This window comes from Chelonia mydas, chromosome 5, assembly GCF_015237465.2.
Source record: "Chelonia mydas isolate rCheMyd1 chromosome 5, rCheMyd1.pri.v2, whole genome shotgun sequence".
NCBI classification, from domain to species: Eukaryota; Metazoa; Chordata; order Testudines; family Cheloniidae; genus Chelonia; species Chelonia mydas.
Genome location: NC_051245.2, coordinates 98,771,368 through 98,793,828, shown reverse-complemented (window position 1 = coordinate 98,793,828; position 22,461 = coordinate 98,771,368). Strand labels below are relative to the sequence as shown.

At 40.8% G+C, this 22,461-nt stretch overlaps 1 protein-coding gene across 7 annotated transcripts in view; it reads right to left on the bottom strand.

Moving 5' to 3' along the window:
- SMARCA2 (SWI/SNF related, matrix associated, actin dependent regulator of chromatin, subfamily a, member 2) overlaps window positions 1–22,461 on the bottom strand; it is a 182,645-nt gene that overhangs the window by 152,180 nt on the left and 8,004 nt on the right. For 4 of the 7 annotated variants that reach the window (XM_007065585.4, XM_007065583.4, XM_037901872.2 and 1 more), the window contains 2 exons: window positions 16,954–17,214; window positions 10,069–10,198 (listed from right to left, as the gene is read on the bottom strand). In XM_007065585.4, the coding sequence (XP_007065647.1) occupies window positions 10,069–10,198; window positions 16,954–17,178 (355 nt within the window). In that variant the 5' untranslated portion in view covers window positions 17,179–17,214. Of the gene's footprint in view, window positions 1–10,068; window positions 10,199–16,953; window positions 17,215–19,561; window positions 19,662–22,461 lie in introns of all 7 variants that reach the window. The other 3 variants (XM_043547242.1, XM_043547243.1, XM_043547240.1) reach the window with 1 other exon arrangement.

Below are 22,461 nucleotides of genomic sequence, written 5' to 3'. Positions count from 1 at the left end.
CAGTCGCTGCGGCCGGTGCTTGGGGAAGGACAAATACCAGGGGAGGTTCCCGGTAAGCGGCTTTTATTTTGGGAAGGAAGTTATTCGGTGCGGGCTCTTGGGGTGAGGAGGGCTAGGGTTGAATGCATGCCTAGATGAGGAATAGGGCGTTGATGTGCTCTCTCACATTGAGGTAATTGGCCTCAGTGATCTCTTCAAAGGTCTCATCCAGAACTTTCACAGGTTTCCCGGGAGAGTCATTGTGGTCCTTGTCCCAGTAAAGCTAACTTGTCCATGCCACTGTGCCGTGAGGGGCGGGGGGACCATTGCTGCACACAGGCAAGCTGCATATGGGACAGGGCGGAAGTCGCATGGCGGTAGAAGACCCTCCCTTGCTTCCCTGGTCACCCTCAGCATAATTTGATATCTTCCAGGATATCAGATATCTTCCAGGACCAACTCCTGTGGAAAATGTGAGAACAGTGTTCAGTATAGGAGCCCCCTGCTGCTGTTGGCTCTCCCCAAGGCACAGAAACCCAGAGGACAGTACAGCCATGAAACAAACAGTCACGCTTGACCCTGTGCTTACTCACCATTTTGGGGCTCCTGTGGGTTATGTGCGCTCACTTTGGGACGGGCAAATTATGCTGTTATGTAGACTGTGCTTGCCCTTAAGTATGGGGGAATCATTGCTCTGTCTGGTGTGAACAATGCTGCCTCTGTTACGTGTTCCATTTTGCCTTTCCAGCTGCAACCTTGAGATCTCAGCCGTCCATGTTATCACCGGCCGAAAGATTCCAAAGAATCAGAAAGAGGCCACGTAGAAGCAAGGAAGACATGTTGCATGAAGTAATCCAGCGTTCACATAATGAAAATCAAAAAGCGCAGGAGTGGCGGGACAGTGAAAGGAGGATCCGCCAGCAGAATGAGGAGCGCCGGCACAAAAACGCGGTGCTCCGGCAGCGAAGCACGGATCGGCTGATAACCACAATGGAGCACCAAGCGGACTCGATCCAAGTGCTCGTAGCCATGCAGGCGGAGCACTACCGCGCTCCCCTCCCCCCCCCCCCGCAGCCCTTGTCCCAAAACTCTTTCCCCTTGTGCCCCCATATCACCTCCAACACACTTTCCCCAACATCCGGGTTCTTACTGCCACCCGCTGCCTCCAACACCTGTATCTTCACCACCCAGCCCTGAAAATTATGACCCGTACCCACTGCACTCAACCCCCATCACTATGCACTGTAGCCTTCCTGAAGTGCAGCACTCATTGCACAGCACTCCAGACAGGAAGGCTGAGTATGATAACAGGACATATGCAAATCTGTGATTGTACTGTTCCCCAACCCACCCCCTTGCCCTCTGTTTCCCAAGCAGTTGTGTTTCTTTTCAATAAATGGATTTTTTGCCTTTAAAAATATTCTTTATTACTGCATGAAGTAAAAGATACCTTAGCCCAGAAAAGAAACAGCACTGCAAGTCAGCGCAGCAAACACAGATTCCTACTAACATTGGAACCACTGCACTTCACTCCCGTGCAAGGCACCAGACATTACTGATGGCTTTCAGCTTCAAATTGCTTCCTCAAGGCATCCCTAATCCTTGAAGCCCCGCGCTGGGCCCCTCTAATAGCCCTGCTCTCTTGCTGTTCAAATTCAGCCTCCAGATGTTGAACCTCCGAGTTCCATGCCTGAGTGAATCGTTCACCCTTCCCCTCACAAATGTTACGGAGGGTACAGCACGCAGATATAACGGCGGGGATGCTGTCATCGGCCAGGTCCAGCTTCCCATACAGAGACCACCAGCGGCCCTTTAAACGGCCAAAAGCACACTCCACAGTCATTCTGCACTGGCTCAGCCTGTTGTTGAACTGCTCCTTGCTGCGGTCAAGGCTCTTCGTGTAGGGTTTCATGCGCCACTGCATTAAAGGGTAAGCAGGGTCTCCAAGGATCACAATGGGCATTTCAACTTCCCCTAGGGTGATCTTCTGGTCTGGGAAAAAAGTCCCGGCTTGCAGCTTCCTGAACAGGCCAGTGTTCTGAACGATGTATGTGTCACGCACCTTTCCAAGTCAGCCAGCGTTCATGTCAATGAAACGCCCACCATGATCCACAAGCGCCTGGAGAACCACAGAGAAATAACCTTCCGATTAATGTACTCGGAGGCTAGGTGGGCTGGTACCAGAATTGGAATATGCGTGCCATCTATCACCCCTCTGCAGTTAGGGAAACCCATTTGTGCAAAGCCATCCACAATGTCATGCATGTTACGCAGAGTCACGGTTCTTCTGAGCAGGATGTGACTAATGGCCCTGCAAACTTGCATCAACACGATTCCAGTGTTCGACTTTCCCACTCCAAACTGGTTAGCGACTGATCGGTAGCTGTCTGGAGTTGCCAGCTTCCAGACTGCAATAGCCACCCGCTTCTCCACCGGCAGGGCAGTTCTCAATCTCGTGTCCTTGTGCCGCAGGGTGGATCATAAGGAGTAACTCGACAGCCAAACGTAACGTTCTGGTGAGACTCGTCAGCATACTCCTCAGCAGTTCGGGCTCCATTCCCGCAGACCGAAAGGGAAGACAGAGTGCGCAGTACAAAAAACGTTGAAAGATGGCGCCAAATGTGGACGGAAGCACAGGGATTGCTGGGATGCGAACCGATGCATCACGAGCCATTGGGACAGGACCCAGAATGCCCCCCCACCCCGTTCCCACAAGCCACGGCGCCAGAATGGGAAGAGGTGCTCTGTGGGACAGCTGCCCATAATGCACCACTCCCAATGCTGCTGCAAGTGCCGCAAATGTGGCCACGCCACTGCGCTTGCAGCTGTCAGTGTGGACAGACTGCAGCGCTTTCCCTACTGCACTCTCCAAAGGTGGGTTTAACTGACAGCGCTCTACATCTGCAAGTGTAACCATGCCCTTAGCCAACTAAAGCTACAAGGAGAATTTTTGGTCAGCACCATATAAGTTTTCCCAACTGGAATGTGGCCAGGATACTGGTGCTAACACTGACTCTTGTGAAACTGCTGAAGGACAGGGGTGGAAGTCCCAAGTGCATGAGTCATTCAAAACTACGACTGAAGAAATACAATGTAGGGGATAATCTTACATTGGGAGGCAGATGGATAATGTGACCTAATAGCTCTTTTCCTATCTCTATATAAGACACAAAAGGGTCACAAAAGAAAAATGTAGCTAATTTAAGAATAGGGCAGGTGAATATCAGTATTCTCTGAAGTGCAGGTAACTTGGTGAACTAAGTTGTTCTAAATCTACCCAAATTTAGGTTAACAAAAAGACCAGCACATTCTGTGTAGAGACTAAAAACGTAGATACTAAGTCCTAGCACCTTAAAAACCCTTTGGTGCTTGTGACCTAGGCAGTCCTGTGCTGGCAGCAAACAGGGGCTAAACAGTTATAAATCTATTCCCAGGAACTTGCCTAGGCATGCCCAGACAGGTATGTTTCCCCTGTGATCACCATCTTCATGGTATTTCACTGAAGGGGGCCATATGAGGTCTCAGCCAAAAGCTAAGAACTTGCTGGTTGTCGTGGCTATTGCAGTATGTACACAAAATATTTAAAGACTTATGTAATATAAAATATTGTTACGAACCTGCTGGAGGTGGTTCTCAAAGCTAACTCAATCAAGAGTGGGAATAACTGACCTCTTTTGACCCACCCCAGTCAAGTGTTCATAATCTAGACAATGTATGAGCTTGGACCTTTTCAAAGCACAAAAGAGCCCAAGACCAAGACCCTGAACTGGGGAAAAGTCAAGGCAAATTTAAGTTAACAAAACACCCGCGTTATGAAGGACACATGGTGGTGTCCATTAAGAAGGTGATACTCTGCCAGCATGAGTGTCATGAAAAGTGGATCCTGGCTCTCTTGACTGTACAAGCACTGTATGGAGTGACCATTGGTTGAGAAATACCTTATTAGACAGGAAAGGAACTTGTTAATAAGTATAGGCTCTAGATTGCATTTTGTATTTATCTGTAACCATATGTTTCCAATCCTTATACTTCTATTTTCATCTTAAGAGCTGCCAAATAAACTTCTATTTGGGTTACGATAAACATGACTAAGTGCTGTGTGCTAAGGAGAGTGTTGAACTGACGTGAAGCTAGTGAACTGTAGGGCACTGCTTCCATGGAGGCAGCAAATCTGTGTGCTGTGTGGGTGTCCAGAAGATGAGGGACTGGGCAATCCAGCGTAATAAAGTGGGCTGTACAGACAGGTGGGAGGGACATGTGCACCAGGGCCAGAGCAGAACTCTAAGGGCTAACTAGCTCCATAAAACTTAGCCACAGGTTATCTGTGCTCTGACCCAAGGACTCACTTAGGGAGCCAAAGGGCTGGGATGTGCAAAGTGCTAGCCTGCACAGTGAAAGAGCGGGGCTTGCAGAGTCTGGAGTGGGGCCCTTATACTGTCAGCAGCTGGCATCTTTGGGCAAGTTCCTTCCAGTACGCACAGACATGGCTCCCTTGCACTCTAAGCAGGCAGTAGTGATTCACCCTGTATCCCTTGGGTAATGTCAAAAGTGTCACAGTGCTTATGTTTGCACTTGAGTTATTTAATCAGCTGTGAGCAGGGCACTTGAGAAATATTCTCTTCTACTGGCCTAGCTTTCACTGACACCAGGATAATTTTGTATATGGTGTTCAAAATCCAAGGCATGCATAGTTTGGGTGTTTCCGTCCATTCTTTGCCTTTTGACTTCTCTCCCAACAAAAAACCACAATTATTTGAATCCTCTGGTTGTCTTCAGGTTTCCCCTGACTCCTGAGGGGGAAGAGGTGGAGAAGAGGTAGGATTGGGATGACTTAATTTTGATTCTGTACATATCTCCGCTTAGCAGTTTAACAATCTACAGCAAAATCCAGTACATCTAATGCTAATATTAATACTGTCTGCTTACATTAACATACTGTGCTGAATGTTGTTGCTAATGCAGTCTAAGTTCAGTTAAATGTAGCTGTTTATATAATTTCATTTAATATGAAGCAAGAGAAATGCATTTTCCCTGTTATATTAATAAGTTAAATAGAACAAAAACAAAGCTACTGAGGTTAAACAGAAGCATCATGTAAGCACAATAAGTTCAAACCTTCAAAAGCAAATCAGCAATCTGAAATACTAAGGAAACAAACTTAACTTTAGATAGCAGGAAAGGAAGGGGGAACTGTGGGGGAAAGAGATACCAATTCAAGAGTCTTTTTTCCCCACCAAATTAATGTCAGATTTTTGTAAAATCATCCTGTCGCAGTATGACTGCATTAAAAATGTGACAGTCTGTCTCAGCTAGTGAGAGATTTTTTCTGCATGACTAGCATTCCACTAAATCTAAGGAAAAACAGAATCTAAATAATGAAGCTGCATAACTTATTTTTGTAATTATCTTTAGTTAAAAAAAACCCCAGAAGAGCAAATGCCTTTGAGACAGTGGATAGACATTTATCAGCAGGATGACAAAGTAGTTGCAGATTTAGCTTTTTAGAATGGTTTTGATTTGCTCATCAAAAATACGCAAAAAAGGCAGTTTTGTTTCCTATTGCAATAAATGTTCCTCCCATGATACTGTACCAAGCTGCCTTGAAAATAATCTTTGCTGGCCAATAAATACTCTGGACTTCATTTCAAGACCGTGCTCCCAATGACATGCTTGCATTAGGCATATAATTGCCACAACTGCACATGCAAGCAGCCTGTTATGTTTCTAACCATCCTCCTGCATCTGCATATACCTAATTTATTTACACAATTCTACCAATTGCATACTATAATTCAGTGCAGAATTATATATCTTTGAAATTCAGACCTTCTCTCCATACTCCATTGGCATATTTTCTGAAAGGCTTTTCAACTAACAAAATGCACTTTAAAAAAAAATCCCCTGTATTACTTGAAGTTTGGACATTTAAACTAGTCTAGTTGGAAATAAATGGTCTGTGTGTGATTTGATTGTAAACTCCTTTGGGTAAGGACCACATCCTATGTGTTTGTCACTGTTCACATTCAACAAATACAGTAATTGTTGGAGAAGGGAAACATTGGATAAAATCTATTTATTTTCCACTTTCAAAATCTGAAACATGTGGTATATGCCTGTGTCTGAACACTTACTCTCTTACACTCCCAGTTTGTGGTTATAGATTTTAAGGCCAGAAAGGACCACTATGATCATTTTAGTTGGACCTCATGCATAGCACAGACCAAAAACCTCATCCGATAATTTCTCCAACCCCATGACTTCTGTTTGGGCTACAGAATATTTTTGAGTGACATCCAAGTCTTAATTTAAAGACTACGTAATGGAGAATCCATCACATCCCTGCACAAGGTCTTCCAATGGCTAATTACCCTCACTGTTAAAAAAAAATTGTGCCTTATTTATAGTAAGGCTTGGAGGAATTAGATTTATCAGTAAATGTCAGTTTGTGTGTATAGAGAAGTTGAAGTTTACTGACATTTCCACTGATGACAGAAATTTACAGATAAGCAAAAAAATGCTGCTTAAGAACTTAGTTTTGATTTAAGAATATTTACTTTGTATATTTTGACTTGTGATATTGACACATTATATCTTAATTGTGATAAAGCTTTTACTTTTTGAATTTCATGTGCCATTACATAACTAAGCTCCCCATAACTTCCCAAAATCGTAAAAAAAGAAAAAAATTGAAAAGCTTAAAAATAAACATTGATATGTCAATTATTTTAAAAAAACGGAATTCTGCCAATCCTATTTACAGTATGAATTTGTTTGGTTTTAGCTTTCAACTACTGAATCTCATTATGCCTTTTTCTGGTAAATTAAAGAGCCATCGACTACAAGAAATCTCTTCCCCAGGTAAGTACTTGTAGACTATGATCAAGTCACCTCTTAGCCTTCTCATAGATAATGTAGTTTAAGTTTTTTTCCAAGTATAAAGGCATGTTTTTCAGCCTTCAGGTCATTCTTGTAGCTCTTTTCTGAACCCTTTCCAACTTCTCAATATCCTTTTTGAAGTGCTGACTTCAGAACTGGACACAGTATTGGTCACACCAATGTTGTATACAAAGGTATACCTCCTTCTTTATATGCCCTGCTTATATATCCAAGGATTGTTTTTGCCCTATACTTTGCTACAGCAGAGCTCAATTTCAACTAGGTGCTCTCGCTTTATTCCAGGATACAGCCTCGCCCTCCCTCCCATCTTGTAACCCCCTACATTGACCTGCTTTGTTCCTTGATTTAGACAGCCAGGTGCAAGGTCACATGTTGTTCAGATGAGCTCACCTTACCAAGCAATTCAGATTGGCCTGTATCAGTAACCTCTTCCCATCATTATTTATCACTCCACTATTTTCAAATTTTACTAGCAATAATATTTTCTTCCAGATCATTGACGAAGATAGTGAATAGCACTGGGCTGAGAACAGATCACTGGGGGACCCCACCAGAAACAACCCATTAGAGGACAACTACCCACTAAAACAGCCATACTGGGTCCGATCAATGCTCCAGCTAGCCCAGTATCCTGCCTTCCAACAGTAGCCAATGCCAGGTGCTTCAGAGGGGATGCACAGAACAGGCAATCATTGTGTGATCCATCCCGTCATCCACTCCCAGCTTCTCACAATCAGAGGCTAGGGACACCCAGAGCATGGGGTTTCATTCACAATTAACGTTTATGAGCTAGCAATTAGTCAGTTTTTATTTTTATTTTGTGTAGATATTTTTAAATCAGTGTCACGTGGAACTAAGCCAAACTTTTGATCTCATCAAAACATCAAGTTTGCTTGACAACACCTGTTTTCCATAAAACCATGCTGAGTGGCATTAATTATGCTACAAAACTTTACTTCTTTACTGACTATACCCCATATCAGTCTTTCCATGGTTTTGCCTGGGATCAGTGTCAGGCTAATCGGCCTACAGTTACCTGGGTTCATTTTGTTTGCCCTCTTTTAAAGATCAGCACGACATTAGCTTTTTTCCAGTCCTTGAACTTCCCCAGTCTTCCAAGATTTATTGGAAGTCAACATTAATGGTTCAGATAGCTTCTCTGCCAATTTTTAATGCTCTTGGGTGCAAGTTATCTGGTCAAGCAGTTTCGTGCACACCTCAAATGCCTGCTAACTTCAATGGACATTTTGAGTAAAACAATACATCAGGTCACATGATGTATGGAATAGGTGGCCTGTAGTATTTCAGGGACCAAAGCTAGAAAATGATGAAGGAAAGTGGACATACTTGCTTCAGAACCCTTAAAATGTCCTCAGAGGAAAGTACAATGAAAATGGACAATCTTCAGATCACTTTAACCTCTCCAGTATTAGGACCAAGTATAGAAATGTAAGACTGGAAGGGACCTCAAGAAGTCATCAAGTCCAGCCCCCTGGGCCGGGGCAGGACTAAGTAAATATAGACCATCCTTGACAGGTCCAACCTGTTCTTAAAAACCTCCAATGATGGGGATTCCACAACAAACACTTACACATGTTGTAATAGTTCCCATTGACTTCAATGGTACATGTGCTTAAACAAATGTCAACATGATTTTCAGGATTGGGTCTCTATTTGGGAGGATACCAAATTAATTCTAACTTAACCAGCTACTTGCAACACAACTTCCGGATAAAATGCTATTAGCTAATATGTATGTTCTTACTGCCTACTTAAGTTCAAAGCCTGCAGCCAAATGGTCAATGAAAAAAAGAGATACTTCCCCCGCTACTTGTTAGCTTCCAAAAATCTTACTCTGTCACCCATCTGGAATCCTTCCCCCACATGTATATGAGGCACTTTCTACCACCACAATCTTCTTTTTGTGGACGTGAAGAGAGAGGACATGCAAGCAAAGAAAGTTAAAGAAGTTCATAGGAACAGATTTAAAGAGGATTGCTGAAATAAAGATGGAGTGAACATCTTAAACTGCCAAGACCAGAAGTTCAGCATTCTGTTTCCCCTGTGACATACACCAAAAAGAGCAGAAGATTCAGTCTGACTTAGCGTGTCATTTTTTTGTCTTGTCCATTTGGTCTATAAACACCTCAGCAGAGGGACCATCTCTTATGTTTGTACATTGACTAGCACAATGGGGCCCCAATCCTGATCTTGAGGCGCTACTGTAATACAAGTAGTTGTATGACACATTGTTAAGCAGCTACGGTCCTAACAGGTGTTGCCAACTAAATCACTGCATACAGCTGCTTATATAATATGTCCCCCTTTAACATGTAAGCAGAGTCTCCTTTCTCTGTTACAAGTTGATGCAGCTAGAGGAGTTGGCAGGGCTGAGGGAAGCCACCATAAGAGCCTCTAAAATCAAATGTTGGCGATACCAAGCCAAACTCTGACAAAAGGCAAAATGGCCCCCCAAGCAATTTCATGAGCACTGCAAAAAAAAAAAAAAATCAATAGCGTATGCACCCACTTTCTGATCAAGTACAATTTATGGTGTATTTAGGTAGGACCACTGCCAGGTTAGAAGGGAGAGGTGGGTGTACAAAACACACCAACCATGTTTTCTGTCCTTGGCTCTTTTCCCAGCACAACTCATAATGCAGTGCTTCTGCAGGTCTTGGATGCAGCTAACTTCCATTCTGCATGCCTGTTGTTGAACACAGATTTTCTGGCAACTGCCTATAACCAGTTCTTGACAGAATTTGGCTTCATCTGGTAGATATTAAAAGTTGTTCCAATATCTCTCTCAGGTATTATGCAGCACCCATTACCCAAGCATCTTAGGATCTCCCAATCTCCATGAGGTAGGCAAGTAATACTACCCTACTTTACAGAGGGGGAGCTAAGGCACAGAGCCTTAGGGACATGCTTAAGGTCACACAGGAAGCTGTGGCAGAACAGCGAATTGAACCCACTGCAAAGTTCCAAGACTGTATCCTAACCACTGGACCCCAGTATGTATCTCAGGTGAACATTCAAGGGAGCAAGAATTTTAAGTAGTTTTCAAAAGGTCACAATTCATCATGTCAAAACAGGCAAAAAGAAAACTGGGAAACCTATCACAAGGGAGTTGTGGCGCTGAATGTCTTCTAGGGAGCTGAAAAACATATCACATGAATAACATGTATCAACCTTGGCTATGCTGATCCATTGGACTCTGTGGTGGGCCCATTCCAGGGTGAGGCGGTCTCATACTTGCACTCTTCATGGAGCTACAATGCATGTCTTCAACCATTCCTTTTTCATGCAAGCCATCAATGGACTGCAAAATTAAAGAGAGATTTATACAGAGATATTTCTTTATGAACTTTCAAACTAGTAAGAGAAGATAAAAGCTTACATAAATATATAAAAAATAGACTAAAATGAGTAAAAACCTCTACATCTTCTTACTGCAAAAGGGTACAGGCGGACTCTTCCCGCCCTAGTCTATTCTAGAGGTAGACCTCTTGGGACAAGAGACCATAACTCAGGGATGTAGGTCTTTGACAGACCCCTCCCTACCTCTCTTTCTCTCTCCCCTTTCAAGTATTCATTGAGACATCTGGGCAGTTCCAAGCACCGCAAACTGAAGGCAAGTAGTACTTGGTACCATCCAATCAGAGAGTTGATCTGGGTGGTCCTTGTTTATAAAGCTGGGAAACAAAGGCCACTTATGAAAGTAAACTCTGTAGCTCAGGATGGAATAAGACTAGTTATTTTAACCCACTCTCTTCCTTTTAGTCACTGCTGTAATAGAATATCCCAAATGTCGTTTCTCTTTGAACATGAAGATTCCACTGCAGAAAGCAACCTCTTTTTGGCCACATTCAAATGGTGGCGCCCTTAAGAATCAGTCACTCACTCACCCTTCACAACACTTCTCACCTGTATTTGGAGGGTGAGCATGGCCAGGGTTCTGGCCCCATCCCAAACTGGCCAAGATAGGAAAGTCAACTAAGGGTCAGAGAGATAATGCTAGGGGAGAGACTGTAATAGGGGATAGAGGAGAAAAATCCCTCTTTTTTTAAGCTCCATGTCATGGAAGAAAGGCCAAATCAGAGATAAGGGGCTTATGAGCAAAATTAGACACTTGAAAGCAGGAAATCCAACAGGTCACCAGTCGAAAAAGATGTATTCCAATCTTTAACTGCATGTGCAGGGCTTGGGGTGAGCAAACGTTTTCAGAGATTCATAGATATTAAGGTCAGAAAGGGCAATTACGATCATCTAGTCTGACCTCCTGCACCATGCACAAAATCTCACCCACCCACTCCTGCAATAAACCTCTCACCTATGTCTGAGCTATTGAAGTCCTCAAATCATAGTTTAAACACTTCAAGGTGCAGAGAATCCTCCAGCAAGTGACCCGTGCCCCATGCTACAGAGGAAGACGAAAAACCCCCAGAGCCGCTGCCAATCGGCCCTGGAGGAAAATTCCTTCCCGACCTCAAATATGGCGATCAGCTGAACCCTGAGCATGTGGGCAAGATTCACCAGCCAGATAGGTTGGCACCTTGCTCTGTCCCCCACCTCCCCGGAAGGAGAGAGAGGCTCTCTTTCCTCATGGGCTGAACTCCTGCAATTCTTGTAGGAGCCACCCTGGACACAGCTCTTGCCATCTGCAATTTTTAACTCTCAAAATGTACATGGATTTGTGGGTAATTTTTTTTTTTAATTTGAGAAAAATTAACCTGAGGGAAAACAGACTACTGAAAAAGAATGTAGGAAAAAAGTGCAGTAATCTATAAAGAGAGAAAAGGAAAGAAAAAAAGACAGTGTAAGCATGTCTTTATAGAAAAACTGCTTTATATACAATGTGTTTAATAGAGCTGGCCAAAAATAGTAATATTTTCCACACAAAAAATGCAAAGGAAATGAAGCCACTTTCATTTCACTTACATTTTCACATAATTAACCCTCACCTGAAAATGGGATTTTAGGAAAAAATGACAGAAGGAAAAAAAAAAATTTTTTTTTTTTTATTTTGAATCAAAATCTCTTCATTTTGAATGAGGAAAATATCTCTTACAAAAAAAACAGTAGTTAAAGCTATTTTTCATTAAAAAGCTTGGGAAAAAATTCAACTAATCTATAAGTCTAAAAATCATTTTTGGCTGTTTCTAGCAGAAGAGGGGGAAAAAAAACACAAAGCCCCTCTCCATTCTGAAGTGTGCAGCCCCTTCCCATGCTATGAGGCACCTTCTTCTGGTTTTGGAGAGTTCACCAACATTGAAGAGGACACAGTTCTAGTTGTAGGTAGTCCACATGTTGCATATAGTTGCTACATTGACCCGTGTAGAGTTGGAGCCAAATTCATCTCTGGTGCAACTACATTAGAATCAGAGTCACACTGTGGTTGAATTTGAGCCACAGCGTTTTGATGCTGAAGAATCAAAGCTCTAGTCCCAACTTTTCAGGTGGACACAGCGTGATTTATACCGGAAATTGGTCTCATCTGCAACACTTGGGTCCATTACAGCATATACTCTGGCGTGACTCGAGTGATCTCACTGTATTATGCTACTAGGCAGCAGCAAGGAAGGTTCCGTGACAGTTGGTAGGTCAGTTAAGAAGAGAGAGCAGAACCAAGGGCCCTTTGAAGAGGTTCCCTCCCCACTCCCTAATTAAAAAAAAAAGTACTAAAAACACAGAAAAAGAGGATTGGTACCAGGGGAGAAACAAATGTATAACCAGAACGCCCCTATGTCAATTACGGAGTGGGGGATTCACTTGCAGAACTGCAAAGTAACTTCATAGTTAAAAGGATGCTTTAGGGGTAAAGTGACCCAAAGATTTTTATTTCATTTTTTTTGATAAAAGAAAAGTTTTTACAAAACCTAAGGCCAACACAAATATTTTCACAACTTTTAAACACCAGGGCAGGGGGAAATCTACAAATGATAGAGGATTTGCCCTGAGTGAGTGTAAGCAACCCAAGCATTATGAAAGTGAAATTTACTAGAAACTGATTACCAACACCGGTGAATCTGATTGGTCTATTTTTTAAGTTGTCCAAACTATGAGAAGTTAAGATTAAAACAGCATGAACATTTTTAAAAGGTTAGTTTCAATTATGGTTTCCTAACTTAAATGAGAAATTTGTACTTTTAAGTATAGTTTTCAACCTGACAGCCTCTATTTATAGAGCAACCCTTAAGAAAAAGTCCTAGAAAATGTAACAGGAGAAGAACCCAATAGGGGTCTACAAAAATTAAGTAGAGTTACATATCTTTTCTATAGAATCATTTTATAGTTACATAGCAGGAATATAACCAACTCCATATAATGGTTAAAAAAAAAAAAAATCTTACAGAAAGGATCTCTAACCCTACCTCACTCCTACTGGTCCCATACCTATTAAATTATATAAAGACTCTTTTTTCCACAAGGAATTTGTTAAGGAAAAGAGTACATCCTATAACAATGTAATGGTGCTACTCCGCGTTTTGGGGATGGAGATAATATTTCACTAATTATCATAGAAAATAATGAGCATTAGAATTTAAGGCTTTTATTAAATGATCCTTTTTAAACATAGTCACTTTCCATTGTTCTATATAAATAAGCATTTGTGGGGACAGACTATGTCATAAATTGTTCTTCTGAAAACTGGGGGAGGCCTCAATTACATGCAGGGCCACATGACATTCCCATTTACAGAATTCATATTTTAGCCAATGGCTAAGCTTATGTAATATGTCTTAACTACACTGCCTTTATTGTATGTTTAAGCAACCACATTAATTCACAAGTTACATTGCATCACAATTACTTGAAGATCAAATCTCCTTAGTTTACAAATGAAGAATTTTTTTTTTTCCTGACAGACCTGCAGCCTCAGCCTGGGATCTGAGAGCCAAGCTGACTTATTTCTATTTATACCCTGTCACTAGTGAATAAATTTTCTGCAGGCTAAATGTTGTTCCGTTATATACGTGCCATCAATGTAATTGCACTGGAATAACTGAGGGCATAAATGGAGGACAATGGCGATGCAAACGTAGCCCTGGCCACTGGGTCTTTGCCAACAATTTTGTTGATCGTATATGAGCCAAAGAAGAATCCATTTCACTCTTTCAGAGGTCTGATTCTTCAAGCTTGACAGTAATAAGTTATTTTTTCCCCACTGTTCCAGAAAAGTTAGTTTATAGTATCAGTCTTAACCATAAGTATTATATGTAAATTATTGATTTACAGAAAGAATAAGTTTTCTTGTAGGCAGGATTTCTAGTTGTTGGAATGCATAACTGTTATTTTTCGTATCAGCATTGTTATTAAATATACAATCTGTAAGAGTTATGCTTTATTACCACCAACTTAAATAACTGATCAATATTAACATGTGCTTTAATATGTTCTTTTAATTTAGTATGAGGGTTCTATTATTCATTGCAAGTTAATGACGTGCCAAATGGCAACTGTATGTTTATATTTCATGTGTATAAGTATTTTTTTTTTTAAATCTCCACATAGGGATGGGCCAGGCACACGTTCTCCAGCAGCACATTTCTATGGCACTTTTTCTCACTAGTAACATATTGTTGCATTTGATCATAACTGTGAAGAGTCATGTTAGCTTACACAATACCAACCACTACTGACTGGTATCACAAATAGGTGACATGATGCTGAATTAGCTGGCACAATGCTGGACGTGATATTCTTTTGGATGTTTTATCCCAGGTCCTAAGTGCCTAAGGAGCCCAAATCTCACTGGCTTGCAGTGAGACTCAGGGTATGTGCACAAATCGAGAACTGTATACGGGCTAGCAGCCTACCCAAGCTAGCTCAGATCTAGCCAGCATGAGTAACAATAACAGCGAACACAGTGCAAGCTTTCAGAGCAGGTTAGTGAGCCAACTATGTAGCCAAGAGATATACCAGGCTTACACTACCCATGTTGAAGCCTGTGCTGTACTGTCTGTACAGCTATTGTTACCAAAGCTAGCAGGATTTAAGATAGCTCAGATAGGACAGTCTTTGCTGCTTAGACATCCTCTACAGCTCCCAAGTGCCTAAGTCACTTTTGAAAAATGAGACTTAGATGCTTCTAAAATTTTTACCCCTGGTCTGTGCCAATCAGTCACCATTGTTTCAGCTACCTAGACTCTCCACAATCATGATCACATACACAATAAAATTTTCTAGCAAAGACAAGCCTAAAGATGCCTGGGACAGCAGATCTGCTACTGTGGTCCAGAAGAGAAAAAACAACAGAGACTCACTCCTTCCTCTCCTGTGAAGTTCCTGAGCTCTACAGAAGAGGAGAGCATGGAATTTGTGTGGTGAATGCTCTTTCAGCATTTTAAAAAGCCACTACTAGGCGACCAGGAGGGGGTTGGGGCAAATTTAGAAGTTAGAGACACATTGTGAACCAAAAAAATCTATGGAAATGGAATCTGTAACTGCTCTTCTGCTGAACTGCAGATGCTTTCCCTCTTTTGTGTGCCTCAGGATCTCTCAGGAGACAAGCAGCAATCAGAGATGGGGGGAAGCTAGGCAAGCAGCCCAGGAGCCCTTTGGAATTCAGCAGGGCACTGACAGCAAGGGGCACTACATTGACACTACAGTCATTGACACTACAGACACAAGATTGTAAACAGTGTTTGTGGAGAGAAACAGATTAGAGCTCAGCTAATTTAATGCTTCAAGTTTTACATGCATAAAATGTAAGCACTGAACTGACTAAGCCCTATATCAGCTTGCCTCTTCAAACATGAAGATTTCAGAAGGTTTTACAATCAAGGACGCTCCAGCAACCAGTGACCTGCCATACTCTTAAACTCCACAAGGCCCTGGCCCCGGGTTTCTCTCCCCCCAGGTGGTGTTTGTTTTATGAATGTTTTAATGACAGTTTTTCATGTCAAAGATTTTAGCCAATGTCATGTCCTTGTTGATAACTTTAAATGGCATCCTCACTGACAATGATCCAGTCAGCATGAAAGCTGATAACTTCACTTCAAAATGTTTTTCCTTCAAAACTATCACATGCACTGTCACGAGCATCCAAACATGGAAATTGGGGCAGCTGAAGAGGTTTCCACTTCTGGAGAATTTAAAAAAAAATATATTAAAAGTTTTCTTTAAAGGGGTAACTTTTTAAGTTGTAATTTGAAAACTGTTCTATCTATCCCTAATTGGGAGCACAATTCTAATTCCCCTCAGAAAGAGTCACCAAAATAAGTCATACTTAAAACATTTTACAGGAGCGAGACATAGGGTGTCTATATGGGAAACTAAGCTTGACAGGTGAAGCTTTATTGCAACCTTAATGCCATAATAACTTTGCTGCATAATCAGAGGTTGGAACACATGGGAGAAAGTTTCAGGAAGAAATCCCAGACACAAATATTTTCAGACAGCAATGATTGAGCAAGGTATTTAAGCACATGTATAACTATAAGCTCATAATCCCCACTGAGGTCAGACTAGTCACCTGCTTTAAGTTACACATACATTCAAGTGTTTTAATGAGCTGGAGTTTATGTAAGTTAACTTGGAAATAAAAATTTTCATCAGTGTGGAAGTTCTTTAAGCATAAGCCTTTAAGAGGCAAGAATTCCATTTTCATGAAGTTTCCTTCTGCAATAATAAAACAAAAAGGGAGAAAAATCCATTAAAATGCACTATGGAAGCAAAACATTTCCAAATGGACTTTTAAATAAGGAGTCTGCCCTAAGATGTAATGTGTGGTATTATTAGAAAGATTGCCAGGCTGGCCTTGTGATGCTCCATATTTATTCTCTAGTAAGGACTCTACCATGTCAAAATGTGTGCTGTTTACATGTCAGGTGACTTTTTGTTTAACTGCCAGCAACTGCAGGCTTGAACTGATGTCTGAAAAAAAATAAAAACATGCTCTGCGCAATCTGAATTGTGCATCATCTCCAGTAATAAAGATGGAATCAGAATTTAGTTGGTAGTTTCACTGGTGAGCCACAAAATAGAATACAGGGCTGCAGACAATATAAAAGTATGCTTTTATCAGTAGCTGTAACTCTGAGAAACATAGTGCTCACTTGCAGATACAATTACCTTGTGCATTTGGTGCATGCCCTCCTGTGGATAATCAGTGGGCCCCATGCTAGGCATTGAATGTGGAACACTAGGTGGTCCAGGACTCGGTCCCATCATGCTGTGTACTGAACCTGGAGAGGGTCCTGGTCCTGGGCTAGGTCCTAGAATTGGTCCAGGTGATGGGCCTGGCCCCGGGGAAGGGCCAGGATGAGGCATTGCGCCAGGATCTGTTGGCGTGGACATCTATATTCCGTCCCTTTTCCGATCAACAGAGCAGCTCTAATTTCAAAAAGAAACAAAACAGTATTTCTTACATAACATGAGGGTTAGTGAGTATAGTCAGTCAGAAAGTATGCTTGATAAAACAATTTTTTTGACTAGCATCAGACACACAGGTGACTTGTCATCAGCAGAAAATGCTTCAATGATCCTTAGTGGGATGCAGCAATTTGCCCATCCTTCAGAAAGGTCATTGGAAGACTAGAGAAATGAGACAGTTCAGGCAGGTTCTGGACATATTTATAAATCACCCACAGAAGCAAGGTGGATAAAAATCAGCAATTTTTTTAATTAAAAATTGGATTTTATTTATTTAAATTAAATACAGGTTTATTAAAATGAACCTATTTACAATTTAATTTAAATTGACAATCTATTACAATCATTTAAATACAAAAATATCAAGCAGTTTGTGTTTGCTGCCAACATTTAAAAAAAGTAAAAATACTGAACTGATCAAAGTCACTGGCTAAGCACCCAGAGCCAGAGTTTGTTGAAGTGCTAAACCAGCTTCTGACAGCAGTAGCCTCTTCTGCAGGTGCAGACAGAATATTTTCTCCAGTTTATTCAACTAGTTCAGTTCAATGACTAGTTCCTTCAAAGTTAAGAAACCAATTTGGAGTTGAAAAATTAAGAGAACTTGTTTTCTCCTTCCAGTCTATAAATAAAAACTGAGTGTGAAAGGATGAGATCTACTAGTTCTAAAATTTTCAAGGACAGGGTGACTAGAAACAATCAGTTCAATTCACAAACTACAGATAAGTTTGGTTTAATAAATCAGTTAATTTTAAATGCAAAACACATTTTCACAAACTTTTCTTTTATGCATCCAGCACATTTAAGGTACTTTATGTCATGAAAAAAATGTGCATTTTAAATTATTTGGATGGAAATTCAAATTTAAACCTTGACATAAAATGATTACCTTTTTATTTTCAGTGATTTACTAGATACTGCACCATTCACTATTTTCTAACAAGTATAAAAATTGTAAAAATAACATAACATTAAGCGACATAATTGCTCAACTAAATGTGTATAGATATAGATTTATCCTCCTGATTAGCAAAAAGCAGCACTAAATTCAGTGTAACGTCATACTTAGTTGTAAATCAACACGTTTGAGTGGTTATCAACCAATAAGAATCAACCTTTAGGAAAATAACTGAAAAGTACAAATGCAAAACACAATTAAAACTGATAAAATTAAATCAATGTTTCCTGCTTGCTGATTTAAATCATAATTAAAATCAGTAACTTAAATCAAAATGACTTAAATCATTCCATCCTGCACAGAATAGCATATTTGATAGGCTACAGGAAACAACACCTGGAGAATACAAATATAAGTAACTTAAATCACTAACACCAAATTATATCACATGGAGTTAGAGGGAAGATTGTTAAAGGCACGAAGGACACTTAGGGCTCGTCTATACTAAAATCGCTACATCTCTCCCATCGGCATAGTAACTCCACCTCCCCGAGCAGCGGTAGCTATGTTAGTGGGAGAGCTTCTCCCGCCGAAACAGCACTAGCCACACTAATGCTTAGGTCGAGGTAACTTACATCACTGGTGGCGGGATGGTGGTGGGGGTATTCACAATTCTGAGCAACATAAGTTCTACTAAAGTAAATGCTAGTTTGTACAAGCCCTTAGGCATCTAACTCACATCTGTGTCTTTTGAAAATCTCTCCCTACGTGCCTCAGAGGTGATTGGGGTGAAGTTCTTACTTATAAAAATAATAATGCACAAAAAATTAAGGATTTTATGAATATAAAATCTTTACATTAGACAGATTTTTAAAAAAAAACCACACACAAGACATTAATTTAGGACTTTTATTACCTCAGTGTGCAATAGTGATATCAAGTGAAATACACAAAGGACAGACTGCTCTGGAGCGAAAAGAGAGTTGTAATTCACTTGAGGGGTTCTGTTGATGTCAGAAACCATGAGAATGCAGCTCATATGACTTATAAAATGACAAGAGCCCAGAGAATGAATTAGAAGCCCTCAAACTCGCTGGAGAGCCAACCATTTTATTTATTTCTGTGTATTTAACAAAATAAATGGAAGCAGGATACAAGTTGGGATCATTCTTCATCTCTCTCACGCTTAAGACTTTTGTCAGTGTCCAACATTTAGAACTTTTAGTTCACCAGTGTCAATGAAAGACTCATGTAATGCAAGAACATGGATGTCCTCTAAGTCAATGAAAGGAAATGACAGGTCATTCCCTTTCATGGTTTGCCAAGAAATAATAATAATTAACTAAAACTACAACAAAAAACAATTACTTATTTCTAAATCAGGTGCTTTAAAAATAATAATTCTTGTTTTACCGTATGGCATCAAAATATAGTAGAGTTAACAGAGTTCCGCAGGAAGAGTGGACAGGTCAGGGGACTGATAATGGGACACAGAAACTTTCATCTCCCAGATCTAGAGCCAAAGACATGCAAACTAAGCCATAACACAACCTCATTATCCTCTAGTGGCTGTTCAGTGATGTATATGAAATAAGTCATCTCAACCCAGTTACTAGAGGACAGGTGTAAATCATCATCATAACTGGCTTCTCTACTGGTTCTGCTAGTTGGTTGCCAAGGACTGAATGTACATAAAAAAGAAAACTACCCTGCAGTCATTCCACTAGGTTAGACAGAAGGCCTGGAGGCAAGGCAGGATGGGGAAGGATACACTGCTGGCTGTTCCCTATTGCTTCTGTTCTGTGTACATGGAATTTGAAGTTTACAGTATTGACAATCTTGCTCTTTTCAACAAGCTGTGTGTTCACAAAACCAAATATTGCAAATAAGAAAATGGTCTTCTACATTGAGAGCATTCCCTGATTTCTCCCCATTAACCTAGGTGTTGTCAGGAGTCAAAAAACTTTTCACAAGCTTTTATTTATAAACTCCCTACTGTTATGTTTTATTATTTATTTATTTCTCTACTTTGAGTCAAGGCAACAAATTGGAACAAGTGCTGTTGAACTCACTTAAAATAAACTATCTTGGGAGCCCACTCCTTGCAGAATGAGACAGTGATACCTCTGAAGCTTTACTCTTCAAAACAAAAGATAACAACAGAACACCACAGGGCCTAATTAGTCCCCCTGCAATCCCATGGCATCCCCACAAAAGGAATCATGTTTTTAAATGATCGCAACTGTATACAGCTTCTTAGAGGCCTGCAATAAGACTGTTCTTGGAATCAAAGACATTTCCACACAGCAAAAAGAGTTTTTAAGGGATATTTACCATGCTGAAATGTACAGTAGCATTACAAGGACCCTTTTATAGTTGTCCCCCTATATCATGGAAGTCAAACACATTTTAACAAGGTGAAACCTAGCAGCATCACCACCATTAAGGCTGCATTTAACAGAAACTATGCAATCAATGTGAAAGTACAATAAATATTTTCATTGCACAACATCCTGAAATCCAATATCTCAGGCATTATTTGTACCTAAACCTGTTCATTAGAAGAGATATTGAACACTCCCTTTATATGCACATTTATTTCAAACTTAATTTTGAGTTTTCATAAAAATTAACTGGCCTCAGTTACAGCTTCATGTAAACTGCAAGATAATTTATATGTACATTAGAAAGTTCATGTAAGCAAACTTGGAAGATTTAACATTCATTTCTAATGAGGTACCAACTGCCTAAGCTGTAAAAACAATCACTACTGGGGTGAATCCTGCATGCCTTACTCCAGATCAAGCCCTTTAGTTTTATTTCTGTTAAGAGGGATAAACTCACCCAATCTTGTAAGATAACATTGTGGAATCTTCTTAAACCAATTTATATTCAGAGATTTTATTTTACAAAGAACACAATTCTTCTATACCAAGCAGTAAATTATAAGAGCTAACTTCTTGGAGGAATGTAAAAAAATTAAATGACTATGGCTATGAGCCAGCAGCAGGTTCTGCCTGAAGGTCCACAGGATTTAATAGAGGTGGTGGTCCAAACTATTTTCTGCGTCAGAAGTGGTCTACAAAATGAAAAAGCAGTGTGCCACTCTATAAACCAGAGGAGTTTATACACTATTCTATCAAATGAGGATCTGCTAATAAGGCAGAACTGTAAAAAAGATTATGGCTTAACAGGTTTCAAAAATATGTGGGGTATATGTTTACTGGGATCATTAAAGGAGCTTAAAGAGACTTAGGTGGCCAACTTTAAACTCCTCTGAAAAAATCTCAGACTCAATTCAAAAGCAAAATTTCACCAAGAGATACCAACTACAATGTTGGCAGAGTGTGGCTCAAATTCTGTCCAGGTTACAGCAGCATATCTCTGGCTAGCATTTGGCCCTGTGTATTTAGATAAGTAAACAAAAGAACACTGTCATAGTCAGTCTTGGTCAATTAGTTTGGACGGGGAATTTACTTACTTACAGAAATGAGAAGAGCATTTGCAATAGTGTTTTAAGAATTATATTAAAAAATCAACACATTTCCCCTGACCCATATAGTCAGGACTAAGTGCCCAATCTTGCAGTCCTCACAAGCCAAAATATTACAGTGGCTTCAAGGAAAGTTTGCATCTGTTTTTGAATTGAATCCCTTTTCATCAAAGAGAAAGTTCCCCTGAGCCAATGGCTCACCAGGTGGAGATGAGTAAGGCACTTCAGTTTCATAGCCAACAGTACACCAGCTAGTGATGTGGCCAGCATCACATCCGACTGCCTTCAGCAACCCTAATGGATCAGGTACCTATTTTGCAGCTATGTGAACTGGAAGTGACCTTTCAGTGTGAGATTGAGTGAGACACAAACCCACAACCTTCGGGATTGAAGTAAAGCACCTTAACCACTCAACCACGATACCTTTGCATCAGGGTCCTCAAATTCCTACCAGGGAGAGCACAAAACTGCATGGACTGCAGACACAGGAAGGGCTCTGCTGTGTCCATATGTGTGTGGGAGAGAGAGTCCCCCTTGTGTATGGAAGAGGATAGAATGGCATGTGGCATATCTCCGTATGCGGACCGAGGGAGAAAGCAATCTGGCTTTCTTTCCCACACCTATATGGGCCCAGGAGATCCTTTTCTGTGTCTGCAGTCTATAATGGGGGAGCAGGTGGTGACTGGGATCATCCTGGGGAAGTATGCTATCGTCCCTCCTGATATTACATTATCTGAATCTGCCACAGGCAGACCCAGGAAGGAGTTCATATCAGTGTGGCTCCAGTTAAGCTACATGGGGATGGGAGATGAAGGAAAGC